This window comes from Hibiscus syriacus, unplaced genomic scaffold (genome assembly GCF_006381635.1).
Source record: "Hibiscus syriacus cultivar Baekdansim isolate YM2019G1 unplaced genomic scaffold, ASM638163v2 tig00111330_pilon, whole genome shotgun sequence".
Lineage (NCBI taxonomy): Eukaryota > Viridiplantae > Streptophyta > Magnoliopsida > Malvales > Malvaceae > Hibiscus > Hibiscus syriacus.
Window position 1 is genome coordinate 12,584,228 of NW_024063059.1, and position 19,028 is coordinate 12,603,255.

At 32.2% G+C, this 19,028-nt stretch overlaps 1 protein-coding gene across 1 annotated transcript; it reads right to left on the reverse strand.

Moving 5' to 3' along the window:
* Positions 1–14,562: 14,562 nt before the first annotated feature.
* LOC120158709 (probable inactive receptor kinase At1g48480) lies at positions 14,563–17,345 on the reverse strand. The gene is made up of 2 exons (XM_039169497.1): positions 15,816–17,345; positions 14,563–15,505 (listed from the first exon to the last, which is right to left on the reverse strand). The coding sequence occupies exons 1-2, from the start codon at positions 17,194–17,196 to the stop codon at positions 14,910–14,912; spliced, it is 1,977 nt and encodes a 658-aa protein (XP_039025428.1). The 5' UTR covers positions 17,197–17,345; the 3' UTR covers positions 14,563–14,909.
* Positions 17,346–19,028: the final 1,683 nt, after the last annotated feature.

Genomic DNA, 19,028 nt, shown 5'->3' on the forward strand with positions numbered 1-19,028 from the left:
CCACAGCTCGTATAATTCCCTCAAGGGGCACTGAATATTTGTCCCGAAGGACCACTATGTCCCGAAGGACAACTGATTGTTCCGAAGAACCACTATGTCCCGAATGGCCACTGTATATGTCTCGAATGACCACTCCTTAAGAACCATATACATAATACAATGGACCAAATAAGTGTACCAAAGTACCACATATATGTTCCACAGAATTACATATATGTCCCGAAGGACCACGTAGAACCCTCGACTCTTGGCATGTCAATTATACCTACAACTCTCATATTAACTCATATGGGCTTAAATATGAATACATTTCTCATTTTCATATCTTCTCATCACTTTTCATATAAACATGTATTTCACTTCATATACACACATGTGATCACTTTCATTATTTCACATACCTGGATTGATCCTTTGACAATTTCATTCTTTCATATAATATCATATTAAAGCATACATGAACTGTACATGAAATCACTGTATTCAATATATATATGTGGATGCATGTACATGAATATGAAATCAGGAATTCAACTATAAGAGATAAACTTATCGCAAGTCTTATCTCCATACAATTCTATCCAGTATGAGCACTCACCTTAGCCTTCTTGCATTAACATGCATCTCAACCCGTTATGAGACGCATCACTTTACACTACATAATTTTTGCCAGATTCGGGTTGAATCAATACTGGAGCTTCTGTTAAAATCCTCTTTAGCTTTTCAAAACTCTCATGGCACTCTGGAGTCCAAGCAAATTTTACATATTTTCTCACTAACTTGGTTAGGGTTAATGCTATTATCGAAAAGTTTTTAACGAACCTTCGGTAATAGCCAGCTAACTCTAGAAAACTCTGGACTTCTGATACATTCTTTGGAACTTCCCATTCTAAAATGGCTTTGATCTTTTGAGGATCCACTCGAATTCCTTCCGCAGAAATCACATGTCCTAGGAACGTCACTTTCTTCAACCAAAATTCACATTTAGAGAGTTTGGCATAAAGCTTATTTTCTCTCAAAGTCTGTAGAATGATCTTCAAATGCGAACTATGCTCTTCTTCCGACTTCGAATACACTAAAATATCGTCAATGAATACCACAATGAATTGATCCAAATAGGGTTGGAATATTCGGTTCATCAAATCCATGAAAGCAGTTGGTGCATTCGTAACTCCAAACGGCATTACGATAAACTCATAGTGACCATATCTCGTTTTGATTGTCGTCTTTGGAATATCTTTATCTTGAATCTTCAATTGATGATAACCAGAACGTAAATCAATTTTTGAAAACACTGAAGTTCCCTTTAACTGATCAAATAAATCGTCAATTCGGGGGAATACTTGTTCTTGATGGTCACTTTATTGAGTTGCCTATAATCAATGCAAAGGCGCATAGATCCATCATTCTTTTTGACGAACAAAACTGGAGCTCCCTATGGTGAAACACTCGATCTGATAAACCCTTTGTCCAATAATTCTTATAATTGAATCTTTAATTCTTGTAATTCTTTTGGGGACATTTTGTATGGTGACATGGCAATAGTTGCAGTTCCCGACATGACTTCAATCTGAAATTCGACTTCTCTGTCTGGAGGCAAACCCGGTAACTATGCAGGAAAAACGTTAGAAAACTCTCTGACTATAGGAATTTCTTCAATTACCCTCTCTTTTGCTCTCACATCCAACACACTTGCAATAAACCCTTGACATCCCTGTAGTAATAACTTCTTCGCCGACATCACTGATATTACATTAACCAACGGGTTCCATCATTCACTAAATATAATAACTTCTATAGCTTCTGAACTTCTCAATGTTACTCTTTTCAGTCTACAGTCAACATTAGCATAGTAACGATATAACCAATCCATTCCCAGTATCACCTCGAATTCGTCAAAAGGTAATTCCATCAGATTAGTAGGGAATTCAATTCCCTGAATTCGTATGGGACACCCCTCAACACACCATATTGACTCGAGCACTACGTCCTAACAGATTAGTCACTCTTACCTCACTGCTAGTAGATTATAACGAAATATTCAATTCTTTCACTAACTTGCTGTAAATATAAGAATATGTAGACCCCGAATCAATCAATACAAACACATTATTATCATACAATTGGAAGATACCTGCTATTATTTCTGGGTCATCTCTATCCTCGCTAGTCCTGAGATTATATACACGAGCTGTAGAACATATTTCTTGCTGAGCTGACGACTCTGATTAACTTCTTCATTTGCCTCTACCTCTTCCTCTCTGGGTAACCGAGGCAGATCTCTCTGGCTGAGCAGATTCACCAGCTAACATGGGACAATCCCGAACAAAATGTTTGGTGTCCCCACATTTAAAACAGGCTCCAGAAATCATCATGCATATCCCTGAGTGATTCTTTCCAGAATGTGGATATTGTCTGACTTGGCTCGGGTTAGATCTCCCAGCTCCAGATCCCATTGATTGTGTTTGTCGACCCCTCATCTGATTTGATCCCCTTGCAGAAGATACAACTGACTCTGATCTCGCTTGGGGTCGAGAACTCATATCTCTGCCCCTTTTTTACGGTGCAGTACTCGATGATACGCCCGATCTTTTCGAAGTCTGAACTTGGAAATCCCCTAATCTCTCATTTTGAGCTCTTTCTAGAGCTTTAGCACGGTTTATCACTTCTTGAAACGAAGATAAATTCAACACAATAAGTATATCTTTCAGGCGAGGACACAATCCCTCAACAAACCAATCGCAAACATCCTTCTCTGTAGGAATTAATTTCGCAGTGAAGCGGCTCAACTTGTTGAATTCACATTCGTAGTCATACACTATACGATTCCATTGCTTCATGTTTAGGAACTCTTACTTCATTTATCGAATGAACTGATCTCCGATGTATTTATGCTTGAATTCTTCTAAAAAAAGACCAAGTTACTTGATCACCGGGCATTCTCAAGGTAACGATGGTCCACCAAATCCTTGCTTGCCCTCGGAGCAATGAGACTATTCCATCCAGCTTCTCTGGATTGGAACAATGAAGTCCCTCAAGCATGATTTTTATGTCATTAAGCCAAAGGTCTGCAGCAACATGACCTTCTTCGGCTTCACCTCTAAACTCTGGTGCTCCTAAACCCTTCAACTCCTTTGAAACATTCATTCTCGGAGTTGAAGTAACAGAAGGTTGAAAATGCACCAATACCGCGTCCAGTGTACTGAAGAACACATCTTGATCACTTACAGGCATTCCAGAGGGTTCTTGATCTTCACTCTGCCTAGCCAGGGTAGGTGAATTACTGCTTTCAGCGGGCTTATCGTCTCCCACTTCACTTCTAGAGCTACCATGTCGGGACATCTATAAAAACATACTCATATCATTCTATCAGCAAAACAACATACTTACTATTGTATCAGATCATAAGTTTTCACTATTTTGTTGGCATGTATACTTTATAGGACACTCTAGACTTCGATTTATACCAAGAATCGACTAAACCGTAGCTCTGATACCATTAAATGTAACACACTCAACCCGTACCCGACCTGGATACGAGTCTGAGGTGTCACATTGACTTTTCAACCTTGGACTCTTGACCAAAAATCAAGGAAATTTAAAACTTTCGTTAACATAAAAGTGGTTTACTTACATGACATGACTAAAACAACCAAAATTGATCAGAGCATTCATAATTGACACTTTACTTACATGCCAACATACTATACACAAAAAAATACATACTTTATCAGTTACTTCTGATCTGATCTTCTGGCAGTGCTGCTGTTATTGCCACTCTTATTTCGATTCTGCTCGATTATTGGTACCTACGTGCAAATCACTTACACACTAAGTCATAGACTTAGTGAGACATAACATAAATATATGTATACGCATGTATAACAATGAATTTATGAACATGCATCCTTACCATTGATCATGACATCTTAACTTGCATATATTTATTATACTATAACATATATGATGATAATATGCACATATAAGACATATATTTTTATTCTGATTTCGCTTTAATTTATCTTTGGATTGCCCATGTACATTATTGAGAACAAAGGTATGTGAGTATATAGAGGTTGTGCACTATGCTATCACCACAGCTCGTATAATTCCCTCAAAGGGCACTGAATATTTGTCCCGAAGGACCACTGATTGTTCCGAATAACCACTATGTCCCGAAGGACCACTGTATATGTCCCGAATGACCACTCCTCAAGAACCATATACATAATACAATGGACCAAATAAGTGTACCAAAGTACCACGTAGAACCCTCGACTCTTGGCATGCCAATTATACCTACAGCTCTCATATTAACTCACATGGGCTTAAATATTAATACATTTCTCATTTTCATATCTTCTCATCACTTTTCATGTAAACATGTATTTCACTTCATATACACACATGTGATCACTTTCATTATTTCACATACCTGGATTGATCCTCTGACAATTTCATTCTTTCATATAATATCATATTAAAGCATACATGAATTATACATGAAATCATTGTATCCAATATATATATGTGGATGCATGTACATGAATATGAAATCAGGAATTCAACTATAAGAGATAGACTTATCGCAAGTCTTATCTCCATACAATTCTATCCAGTATGAGCACTCACCTTAGCCTTGCTTTGACTCAATTCTAATCTCTCGATTGTTCTGGAACGAGATTACGTTCTAAATCTACATAGTAATACATTGATACATATCAGTATACTAATTGATATATTCTAAACTATCACTCCTTAGGTTAAAATAAAGTTGTTTTTATCTTTTAATGAAAGTATACATCGATGCACTACACCATGTATCAATGCATACCTTGACGGGTGCATCGATGCACTATCTATGCATCGGTGCATAAATCCCACTCGGAGTTTTTATTTTAAGTAGGTGCATCGATGCACTCCTCATGCATCGATGCACTCATTATGCATCGATGCACTCCTTATGCATCGATGCACTAATTGTATTCGATGTTCAATTATTTGATAGTGCATCGATACACATTGAATGTGCATGGATGCACACAACCCATAATTTGTATTTTAAGCCCGAAAATCATCAATTCTTCACTCAATTCTTCTATTTAAACCCCTATCATGTCATTAAACTCAACCATCATTACTTAAAGTAAGGTAACCTAACCGATATTAAAGTTTCCAAGGGGTAGGATATTCGTCAAGGTAGAGATTTGATAGGTATGACTCATTAATATACCAGTAAAGAGGACAGGGGATGGAGCGGAGTGAGCGAACATCAACTGTCCTTACAAAGAAAGTCTCATAGAGGGGGTTACGATTATGTGGGTTGGGGGTACGGGGACGCAGCCCCACGGTATAGTACAAGGTTAATTATGTAATTATGTACCAAGTTTTTTATTATAAATAGAGATGTAACCTAAACCTATGAGATATTGAATAAAATTTCTAGCGCCGCCTAGGCACCGAGGACGTAAGCACATTGTCGAACCTCGTTAAAATTCTTGTGTTCTTTCGTTTACTTTGCCTGATTCTTCAACAAATATAAAAGACAATCTATTATACCAATACATTCCCCTTCTCATCTTCCAAACCACATATCATTTCAAAACATAAAGTCCCCTGCCCCTACATCTACTCATATCATTGCAATGACCAGACTAGTCTTATCTCTCTCTTTTTTCTTCTATTCCTTTTTGTAATCTCAATTTTTCTCATAGCCCAATGTCCAAGGTGGGGCTGCCACCACCATCACTTCATTGACAGAAGCATTGTCCCCTTGTTTCCTACATTTTTATTTTAGAATACCTGAAGCTAATCCGGTGTCCAATCACGTCTAAATAAATTACACTTTTGTTTATTTACTGTGTTACAGAAGTATCCCAGCTTGTTAGATTCATGCCTATGACCAAGACAGACACAACATGTATACACCAGGGATTGAGGCATTTTCATGTTTCATAGCAAAACAGTAAGACGATTAAAACAATAAAACTTACCATTCAGTTAATACCTCAACATCATAAACTGTTTGTGTTCCAGTTGGATCATCATCAAGAAGAACCAGTGTTTTTGATTTTTTCAATCAACCAATTTTGAAATATCCATTTATTAAAATTTAAAATATTTTAAATAATCATTATAAAAAAATTAAAAAAATTAAAAAACTATAAAAGACAAATTTAATAAAAAAATATATCTTTAAAAATCAACTATATATTATAATTTTTAAAAGATAATTTTTTTAAAAAATTAATTTTTTAAAAAAAATCGATAAAAGACAGGGTGTTTCCATACTCAAATTGAGTTAAATACAAATAAAATTTTAATTTTAAACTAAATTTGGGTGGATAAAAAATTGGATCTGACTAATCCCATGTAGCATAAAAGCTTGAGGTAGGGCTGTAAAAAGCTGACCCGACCTGCAAAACTGACTGAAACCGACTCGAGTCAAAACTGTTTTTGACATACACTGTGGCGATCTGAAACCGACTCGAGTCGAAACTGGTGTTGACCTGAACCCGATTTTGACATGAAATTTGTGGATCCGAACCCGACCTGTATCCGACCTGAACCCGAATTGAATCGAAAATATGATACCCGAACCTGAACTGCATCCAAATGATATGAACCCGTACCCGAGATTGACCTGGTAAATAACTGGTATTACCCGACATGTTTTCAACCTGACCTATTTTCAACCTGACCTGTTTTTAACCTGACTTGTTTTTAACCTGACCTGTAAATGATCCGACTTGTTAATGACCTGATCTGATATTTACCTGACTTATATATTACCATGGAAATCTTATAAATTATCAATTTTTAACTTATGATGTAATTAAAATATTAATATGATTACTTTTTAAATGTTATAATAAAATATTTATTATGATACTTATATTAATAAATAAACCTATTATATAAAATTATTTAATAAAATTAATAAAATTATTTAAATGTAAATTAGATAAAACATTATTAATAATGAAAAGGAAAATTAATAATGTTTAATTTATATAAATTATATAGTTTAATTTATATAAAGAAAAAATAATATTAATAATAAAAACATTTATTATGTAATATTATTAATGGTTTACATTAATAATATGAATAATTTTGGCAATAAAATAATAATTAATTTGATAATAAATGAATATTAGTATTAAACATGATTAATTCTCTAAAATATAAATATAAACTATACCGTTTAATTTTTGTACAAAAAATTATCTAACAATTATAACATAAATGAAAAATAATATAAAATATAAATTTAATTGATAATGATAATTTAAATAACATTTAATATAAAATTTGAATAACATTTGAGTCAATTCAAGTTCAATACAATAAAATGAAAAAAAAATTAAAAAAATTTAAGCTCTCAGATCTTATAACAAAAATGTTATAAGTCTAAAAGCCTAACTTTGCTACCAGAAATTTCTTCATCGAGCTTTTATATCGAAATAGTTGTCAACATTGTTAAATTGCGGGCAACTTTTAAAGCTACCAAAATAATTTAACATGAGTAGCTATTTCGAAAAAAATGACAGTTTCAACAATCTATTTAAGTCGGACCAACAAAATAAAATACAAGGCAACAACAGGCAGCAAGCAGCAAGCAGCAAACAGCTACAAGCAACAGGCAGCAGGCAGTAGCAGGAAACAGCAGGCAGCAACAACAACAGAAGGCAGATTTTCTGCATTAAACAAACATTTAATCAACAATAAAGCCAAAGGGAATACGATGGCCAATAGTGCCAAACATTTCCGACTTTACCAAACCTTTACATAATAAAACATTCATCATTGTTTATGAAAATAAAATTAATATCAAGCAAAATCAGAATGTGTTACTTTGGACAGAAGCATCCTACAAAAAAACAAAAGCATCAATTAAAATTTGTTTAAGATAAACATAATAAATACAATAAGTAATTAATAAGTAAAAGTTACCTGTAACAGAAGAAACTAGACTGAATCGTAAATTCCAATGGCTTCACTTAACGTTAACAACCTAAAAAATTAAAATTAAAATAATTAATAAACAATTTGAAATATTGAGATTAAAATAAAATATAAAGCAATTATATCATACCTTTACGTAGCAGAGTCATTAACCACAGTAAGGTAGTCTTCATCCTTATCCTCCGGCTCAAAACCATACAACCAATTACGAGTTGTAATAAAAATCTCAACATTTTGTGGTAATAGTGAAGCTCTTAATTTGGTCAAAATTCTACCCCCCATACTAAAGGACAATTCAGATGCAACTGAAGTAATTGGAATAGCCAATATATCTCTCGCCATGCGAGAAAGTACAGGATATGAAACACGTTGATTTTTCCAATACTCCAAAATATCAAAGTCTGAATCTCCAGTTCGAAGGACAAGGGGCAAACTGATGTACGAGTCAACATCAGATCGTCCACTCCTTGAAGCAGCTAAATTGGCATCAAAATTCTGAAAAACAAAAGACAAGAAATTAGTAAATAAAAATAGGAAATAAATAAGTTAAAATTAAACTAGAAATTATATTAACTAACCTGAAATAAATTTGATTTTCTAAATGTTCGAGGCCAATTGGAACTTGAGCCACTTCTGTCCAAGGATGTGTTACTTTGGACAGAAGAAGAAGAAGAAACACAAGGTGCATTTTTTTTGAATAAAATACATATAACTCAAGAAACTCATCATAAATGAGACTTACCCTCCGTTGAACCTCATCCTCAACATAAAGAACATTGTACAACTCCTTAAGCAGTTGTAATTTATATCGAGGATCAAGTAAAACAGTAAAAGACATAATCATAGAGTGATCAGACCAATATTTCTCATAAAGTTCAAGCATGGGTCCTGCCATTGCAGAAATACCTTCACAATGATCATTATGAGCATCACACAACAATTTCTCAATTGCAACAACGTTAGCCAAATACAAGTTAGAAGTGGGATACTTAGAACCAGAGAACAGAGAAGTAATTTTATAAAAAGGCTCAAGAAAATCACAAATTGTTTGAATTGTTTCCCATTCATAATCAGTAATGATATCCAACTCATTTTCCCTATTAACAAACAAGTTAATTCCTAATCTAGCCTTAAGTGCCCTATGAATCATCAAGTAAGTCGAATTCCAACGAGTAGGAACATCCAATACTAACTTACCAGAGAAAGAAGAATCACAATCTTTAACAGCTAATTCAAAGGCACAAAGTCGAGAGTCGGAAGAATCAATAAACTTAACAATATGACGTAATTTATTAACAGAAGAATCAATTACCTTCAAACCTTTTTGAACTATCAAGTTCAAAATGTGGGCAACACACCTTATATGGAAGTACTTACTATTGCAAGGAAGAGGAGAAATGACATTCAAATCATCTTTCAGTCTCTTAACCATTTTATCATTTGCAGAAGCATTATCAAGTGTAATGGTAAATGCTTTTTTTTTTCAAGACCCCATTCACATATCATCTTTTTCACAAACTTAAAGATAGACTCAGCATCATGAGGAGGAGGAAAACGACGAAAATTAAGTATTTTAGACTGAAGTTTCCAGTTATTATCAACATAATGAGCAGTAAAGGAAAAATAAGAATGTGAAGTACAGGCAGACCAAGCATCACATGTAAAACAAACACGACTTAAGACAGAATTCATTGAATCAAGCAGTAACTTTTTATGATTTTCATGCTGCAACATGCAATACTTAGTCACAGTATACCTAGATATTTCCTTAACAGAAGAATTAAGGTAATGATGTAAATCCCTAACTTTGTCATGCTCAACTATACTATATGCATAACCATGACACAGAATAGCCTCAGCAAACAATTCACAATATTTGTTTTGATCAAAAGAAGCTACACTATTTGGATTTTCAGTAAGAAAATCCTTATATGCTTGCCATTTCTCAGTATACCTTTTAGGGTTAGATGTACCAATATAAGAATCAACTTTATACCTTTTCAATTTGCAATACTTACACTCGGCATAAACAGAACCATCATCAGCTTTGGTGAATGTGTAGTAGTCCCAAACAGCAGAGGTTCTTCTCCCAAATTCGAATGAACTAGTGGCCCTCCTCTTAGAGGATTTATTTAAATCAACTGCTTCGGAAAGCACATCATTTATATCTCTTTGCAAAAAAAAATAGGGTTATCAACTAACCATATAAAAGCAATTCGAATGAACAACCAACAGTAGCAACAAATTAAATTATAAATAAAGGGAGCTAACAACCTTATAAAAGCAATCCGAATGAACAACCAACAACACAAACAAATCAAAAGTAGCTACAAATTAAACAATTTATTTAAACTGTAAATAAAGGTAGCTAACAACCTTATAAAAGCTATCCGAATGAACAACCAACAACACAAACAAATCAACAGTAGCTACAAATTAAACAATTTATTTACCTCTTTCAGAATGCCATTCATTCTGATTTGATGGGTTTTCTCCTAAAAAAGAAATGAATAATAAATTAATAAACAATATTAAAATCAAAAACAAAATATTACATTACTAAACAGTAAACATACATGGACCATTCAACTCGTAAGAAAAGTTATCCATGAAACCCTTGAAAAAAAGGATTCGAATATCAACCAAAAACAGAGATAACAAGTGAAGATGCTCAGTTAGGGTTTTTTAGGTTCGGATTTGAATTCAGGTTTAAATTTGGGTTGGGTTCGGGTTTGAGTTAGGGTTTAGGTTGGGTTTAGTTAGGGGTTGGGTTTGAGTTTGGGTTTTAGGTTTGGGTTAGGGTTTGATTAGGGGTTGGGTTTAGGTTTGGGTTTAGGTTTAGGTTTAAGTTAGGTTTAGGGTTTAGGTTCAAGTTAGGGTTAGTGACAGAAGATGAATAGGTTTGGGTTTGATCGAAGAAAACAAGATGATTTAAGGGTTTAGGTGTTTGTAAGGATCAACGAGAGGTTTGATCTAAAAAAACTTGAAGTGGTATGTGTTTTGGTGTTTGTGAAGATCAACAGACGGTTTTTGTGAAGAACAAATATGAACTGGGATGAATACGGATGAATAAAGGAGAAAAGTTCGGGTGTTTGATCGAAAAAACAAGAATATGAATGGGTTTTAGTGTTTATGAAGATCAAATGAGGGTTTTCGGATGAACAAGGATGAATTTTTGAGTTTTTGATCCAAAAAAACAGAATTTTTTTTGGATTTGATGTTTTTGGAGATCAAAACAAGGATTTTTCGAAGAAAAATGAAGAACGCGGATAAACTTCTAGAGAGAAGGCAGAGAATTTGAGAGAAACGGAGAGCTAGAGAGAGAGAGAGCAAAATGAGATAAATGAATAGAAAGTTGGAAATGAGGAAAAAACAAAAATTCTGATCTTATATAACGATCTGTTTAGGTCGAGTAATTTGGATCCGCGTATTTTAAATTTTTTTCATTGTAGCATTGTCCCCTATTTTTGCTTTTATTCAATTTAGTCCAACATTAATGATTCAAATTAATCATTATATTTTAAATTATTTCAATTTCATCCCTATATAATTTTTTAAATTAACTATTTATAATTAATATTATAATAATTATATATTATAATTAATATTCATATAATTAATATAATTAATATAAAATTATATTAATATAATATAATTTATAATTTATAATTTATAATTAATATTAATATAAAATATAGTATATAACATTAATATTAATATAAACTATATGTTATAAATTATATAGTATAGTTTATAAACTATAGTTAATATAATTAATATTAATATAATATAGTTTATAAACTATATACTATATTAATATAAATTATAGTTAAGATAATTAACATTAATATAAACTATATAGTACATTAATATAAACTATAGTGTATAAATTATATACCATAGGTTATAAAGTATAAACTATATAGTACACTAATATAAACTATTGAATATAAACTATAGGTTACATATATAGTTTATATAACATATAAATAGATTGTATATATACATATACTATAGGTTATATATATACACTATACATAGTTTATACATACATGATACATGTACTATAAGTTACATATATAGTTTACATGTATAAATATATTATAGGTTACATTATATATATTAACTATTGTTTATGTTTAGTGTTTAGGGTTTAGGGTTAGGATTTAAAGTTTAGGGTTTAGTGTTTAGGGTTTTTATAAACTATATACTTTATTAATTTATATAGTTTATGTATATTGTTTCTATAAACTATATAAGTAATTTACTTTATATGATTTATATATATATATACTATACATAGTTTATACATACATGTACTATAAGTTACATATATAGTTTACATGTATACATATACTAAAGTTACATATATTAACTATTGTTTATAGACTATAGGTTAATGTTACATATGTAATTTATATAATCTATTTTTTATATAAACTATATATGAATTATCAAATGTATTTGTACATATATATAGTTTATAAAGTTTAGGATTTAGGGTTTATATTTTAGGGTATAGGGTTTAGGATTTTTATAAACTATATAATTTATTACTTTATATAGTTTATGCATAGTGTTTCTTTAATATATATATATATTCTATATATTACTTATATTTGTTATACATACATATATATACTATATTAATATAAATTATAACATATAAACTATATATTTTATATAGTTTATACATATATAGTTTATATATATATATATACTATATTAATATAAATAATATTTTATAAACTATATACTTTTTATAGTTTATACATATATAGTTTATATACATAGTTTACATATATAGTTTATATACATAGTTTACATATATAGTTTATATACATAGTTTATATGTATAGTTCACATAAAAATAATTTATATATATAGCTTATAATAATTATATAGTTTATAATATAAATATAGTTTATAATTTTATATACAGTTGACATAAATATAATTTATATATATAGTTTATAATATAAATATAGTTTATATATAATTTTATATTATATATATATTATATTTTTTCAATTTTTTGAATGAATGCAAGTTAGTATATTTTTCATATTTCTTCACATTTTGCATTTATTTCGATTTAATCCTTTTGTGTTTTTTAATTTATTTCAATTTTAAGTCTTTAACTTTTATATGTATTCAATTTAGTCCTTAAATTTATATTTGTATATTCCATTGTTAGTTGTTATTTATTTATATTTTTGTAACTGGCCCATAATTTTTTAAATGTGTTTAATTTAGTCCTTTTTTATATTAATTTAAACCTCACATTTTAAATTTATTTCTATTTAGTCCCTTACCTATGTGTGTTGTTTAATTTATATTTTAAGATTTTATTTGTAATTTTACATTTCTTCAATTTTGTCATTAAATTTATATTTTTTACAAAATTGATCTATGAATATTTATTTTTCTCTTAATTTACTCGAAATCATATACAATTACAACATCCAATTCAACAATCACGAAAGATGACAAAATAAAAACGACCCGACCTGAACTCAATCCGTATCCGATAAACATCCGACCTAAATTTTATCTGTCAATGATGTGACCCGATCTGAACGAGATCCGACTGAAGTCCACCCGAACCTGAATTAACTTGGTCTTTATCTGCTTCGGAACTGAACTGTTTTTACCTAAACTGACATTGATCCGAACTGAAAATGACCCGACCTGAACCCGATCTGGATCTGATGTCAAATCAATCTGAAAATAACCCGAACTGATTTGACCTGACCTGAACCCGATCTGAATATGATATCAAATCAACCTGAATTGACATGTACCCGATTTTACCCGACCTACCAAGATCCAACTGAAACCTGTTCGATTACCTGATTTTATAGCCCTAGCTTAGGCATAACTAAAAAACGTTAAAGGAGCACAGAAAATGTCGGGTCATATGCTTCCATCCTCATCATGCACGCTGTCTACATACATTTGATATATATATAATATATCAAATACTTTGTTAAATTTCATACCTAAAAATCATCACCCTCTCATGATCCTTATCTTCTAATTATTTGTCTGCAATTTTAAAAGATTCTTTAGTAAATAATCACGTGCGATAGTCTTAACACGGTTAAAAAAAAGTGTTATTGGTTAAATAACAAAAACGGTAAAAAAATGACCGAAAACATTATTAAACGTTACCGATTTTGTTATTATTAGACGTTTTACCAAATTTGGTAAAAACGACCGAAAATATTATTAGACGCTTTACCAGATTTGGTAAAAATGACCGAAAATATTATTAGACGCTACCAGTTTTATTATTATTGGGCATTTTTACCGAAAATGTTAAAAAAATTAATGTTTTAGGTAAAAAAATAATAATATTTTAGATAATTTTTTACCGATTTTATTATTTAAACAATAATAAAACCGATAACACCTTATTTTAATCTTACATTAAGGTATTAACTTCTCAGATTCCTTTGCTAAAACCTTTTTCTTTAAATAAAAAAGTAGTAATGGCAGCCAAATCAATGATCATGTTACTGAAAAAATTCCCATTTGATAACAAACATCAGATCACAGCAAACCTTTTAAAGCAACTAAAACAGCCTGGTCTTAAACATAAAAAAAGCTGCAAAGGCAAAAGCAAATGTAATAATTACAACTACCAATATCCACCCAAAACCAACCTCATTAGAACACATTTCCACCTCAAAGTATAAATGAAAAGACAAGAAATACAAACCAACAGCCAATGGGAGAATTAGAGAGGAAGAAAATGACAATGACAATGGGCCAAGGCCACTAAACTTGCATGCTAATTATGGACATTGAAAAGAAAATATTAAAAAGGGTTTTTGATAATAATCCATTTACCACCTATCATTCGAAATGGTGTATGGGGGCTGCTTTAGCTGATCAGCTAACTCGTCCGGTGCCGCCATCTTCTTCATCGATCTTAATCAGGCAGGATGTGCATTTAGATCATCTCGCAAACTAGAGCTGCGTAGCTCCTCGATTCGGTTTCTCACTTGAGACATGGTGGGACGCTTGTCCGGGTATTGTGCAGCACAATCTACCGCAAGTTGCAAGAGTTGGACCATCTCTTCCTCCACATTCTGATACCTTACGAGCTCGAGATCAAACACCTCGGAAGTCCATTCCTCACGAACAACGGACTGCACCCACCTCGGGAGGTCAATTCCTTCTTCATTCAAGATCGAATGGGTGGGAGCTTTCCCAGTCAATAGCTCCAAAAGCAACACACCGAAGCTATAAACATCAGCCTTTTGAGACACTTTGCGGGGGTCAATCACCTCAGGTGCCCTATACCCAAGAACTCTATTTGGACTAGACGAAGGCCCTACAATATTTACCAGGCCAAAATCCGAGACTCGAGCTTCATAGGATTTAGTGAGGAGGATATTCGATGATTTTATGTTTCCGTGAGAGACATTAGGCCCTTGAGAGTGCAGGTATTCGATCCCACTGGCAGCTCCAAGAGCAATTCCAGATCTAATGTCCCAGTTCAATGGAGTCCTTCCAGCCCCTTTGTTCCCTGCATTCCAAAATTTACAGTAAAAGAACAATTAAAGGTGCATACAACACTATCATTTCAGACTATGGAGGAATCCCCATTAATGGCAGAGGTAAATGAATTACATTAAATCAACCTATAATCCCCTCAGATGATAACAATAAATAGTGCTAAAATGAAAAAAAATTCAATTTCTGATCATCTTCACAAAGGAACCAAAAATAGAAGCCTACTAATAGCAAACATAATAGCATCAAAAAGAAGAGTTAGAAGCAAAAGATAAATTCAAAAAACTGAGTAATCATCTCCACTAAAGGATCGAAATGCTCACCATGCAAAAGCGCAGATAAGCTTCCCATGGGCAGGTAATCGTAGACAAGAAGCTTCTCATCCCTGCTAAAATAGTAAGCTCTGAGGGGGACCAAATGTTGATGATCCATAGCTCCAACCCCTTCAATCTTCTCCTTAAATTCCATCTCCGAGATCGTGACATCCTTGAGCCTCTTAACAGCCACTGCATTTCCACCTTCCAACATCGCTTTATACGCTGTTCCGAACGTTCCTTTACCTAAAACCTCTGCGGAAGCTCTCAACAAATCCTCCAAATCGAACACTCTCGTCGCGTTCCCGAAGAAAACCAACTTCTTAGCTCCGCTACCACTATTTTCGGCCGCTTTCGCTCCACCGCCACCACCTGCCATTGCGGCGGCAGCCGCCGCCGCTCCTGAATATCCATTCCCATTCCCATTCCCATATCCACCATTCTCCATTTCAGATTTCTCCCCAGAAATCTCCATTTCTTGATTTTTAATCGAAGCGATATCAACTGACTTCGTTTTCTTGTTACTCTTCTTTCTACATAAAATCATTAAAATCATAACAATGAGTAGAAATCCCAGCACAGATCCGATTACAATACCTGCAATTGCACCACCAGACAACTTGCTCTTCTTCTTCTCCTCTTTTTTCTCTGGTTCGTTCCCGTTCATTGGATTAGCCGGCTCACTTGCATTCCCAGGAGCAGAAGTAGCTGTAGCAGGGCAAGGCTTGTCAAGCGGCTGCCCACAAAGCAAATTACCCAGAAATGCATCGGACCCATATTTCTGTAAACCCTTAGGAATTGAGCCGTTCAACAAATTATTCGACACATTAAACTGATCGAGATTCTTCAAAGAACTCAAATCAGGAACCGACCCAGAAAAGCTGTTGCCATCAAGAAACAAAGTTCTTAACCTGGTCAAATTGTTGAACCCAACTGGAATTTCCCCAGAAAAATTATTCTCACCAATATTTAGCCTCACTAAGGCATGAAGACCAAACATAAACTCCGGTACCTCACCGGAGAAACGGTTTCCTTGCAAGTAAAGGTTCCGGAGATTTCGACAAAGAGCAAGATCCGAAGGGACTCCTCCGGTTAACGAGTTGAGACGGAAACTAATGGTGCGCAGTTCAGTCAAGTTGCCGATAATTCCGGTGGGGATTTCGCCGGAGAGAGCAACACCAGGTAGCCTAAGCACCGTAATACGGTTCTGCTCGCACGTAACCCCAGCCCAGGAGCAGGGACTGTTGTTGGAGATGTTCCATAGGAGGGTTCGGCCTCCGACTGAGGAACGGAGAGCCAAAAGCGCCGCTCTGTCGGAGACAAGGTCTGGTTCGGCGAGCTGCAAAAGAAGGAAAGAAAGAATGACGGTGAAAAGAAACCGGGTTGCCATTTTTGTTGGTAAAGACAAGGAGGGCAATGTGGGCTGGATTTTGACCTGAAAATGCTATTCTTCTCTTTCTCTGTTAGATAGGATTTGTAGGCATTGAAAGAAGAAAAGAAAAAGTGTGTTAATGAAAGAGCAAAGAGTGCGTGAGGGAAGTGATGATGCGACTGTTTCGTCAACCCGGTTTCCCATGCCTTTTAAGGGGTGAATGTAAGATTTCTACATTTTTCATGTTTGGTTGATCGAGAATCTCATTTTCGGTAATATTTTATTATTAATAGTAGATTTTTTAGTGTATATTATTGAGAATATCATTACCTCCTTTTCGTTAGGTATTATTGGATTACCGGCATTTTGGACTAAAATGCCCTTAATTTTTTTTCTTTCAAAAATATCATTCTTCTGTCGTTGAATAATAAAAATTCTACGAAGGTTAAATTACAAATTTATCCTTAAACTATTTTAGATTTACAAAAGAATTCTATAATTAAAATTTTATGTGAAGTTAAGAGGTTAAAATAAAATTTTACCCTTTCATTAAATCTTTTTATATTTTTAATTTTGTAAAAAACATATATATAAATTTTATAAAATTAATTTTTTTAAAGAAAATATATAAATATTTTTCAACTTGTTAAAAAAAATAAATATATAATGACAATTTGGTCAAATATACATTCTAATAATCTTTTATTCTTTTAACCAAACACGATAATCTTACATTCCTGCTAAACCAACCAAACACAAAATACAATATTCCCAGTAATCCTATTATCTGGTAATCTTACATTCTCACTGATAATCTTACATTCCGTGAACTAAACGCACCTTAAAAATTCTTTTTCTTTGATATTTTAAAATTATTATCAACTTCACCATATATAGAAGTCTCATTCTAACTAATGATGAAAGGTGTTCGAACGGGCTATCGTGCTACAGTCTTAATATATGATTAAAGAAAAACATTAACAGTTTTATTATTTTTTTAATATTTTTGGTAAAAAATTACATAAAATATTAATATTTTTAACATTTCTGGTAAAGTTTCCAATAATAACAAAACCGGTAGAATAATAACAAAACCAGTAGAAAAAATAATGTTTTAGGTAACGCTTTACCAGATATGTTAACAAAATCGGTAAAGCGCTCAATAATAATAAAACCAATAAAAATAATAATGTTTTAGGTAATTTTTTATCGAAAATGTTAAAAAATAATAACAAAATCGGTAGCGTCTTTCATTAGCCATATAATAAGACTGCTGCACGTGAGACTTTTCCGTGTTTGAACCCGTCATTTCTAAAAAAACTAATAATTTCTTTAATCATTAATGTAAATTTATATGTAAGTATTTTTGGAAAAAAATTTCTAATTTAAGGGTTGACATTTTATTTAATGATGGATTGTTGTATAGTTTTATTGATAAAATGATTCTTTTATTTTAAATTTTCCTATTATGATTTAAACTTTTGAAACTGTTTAAAAGATATGTATCTAAAATGAATAATTTTAATATTTGTTTATTTTTAAGATAATCTTTTAATGGAATTATAATAAACTTCTTTTAATTATAATGGATAAATTTAATTAAAATGTTATTTATTTAATACGTTTAAAATAACAATTTTGTATATCAAAAAATAAATTAATGATAATATTTATGTATATTGTTAAGATAATATGTTAATTAAGATTATACTAATATTTTCTTTCAATAAACTAATCAACATAAGTCTTAATGATTATTTTAAGATTTTATACTGGTTAATCTAATGGATTATGCATTTATTAAATTATTAAATCTAAAGTTAATTGTAATAATCATAATATATTTATAA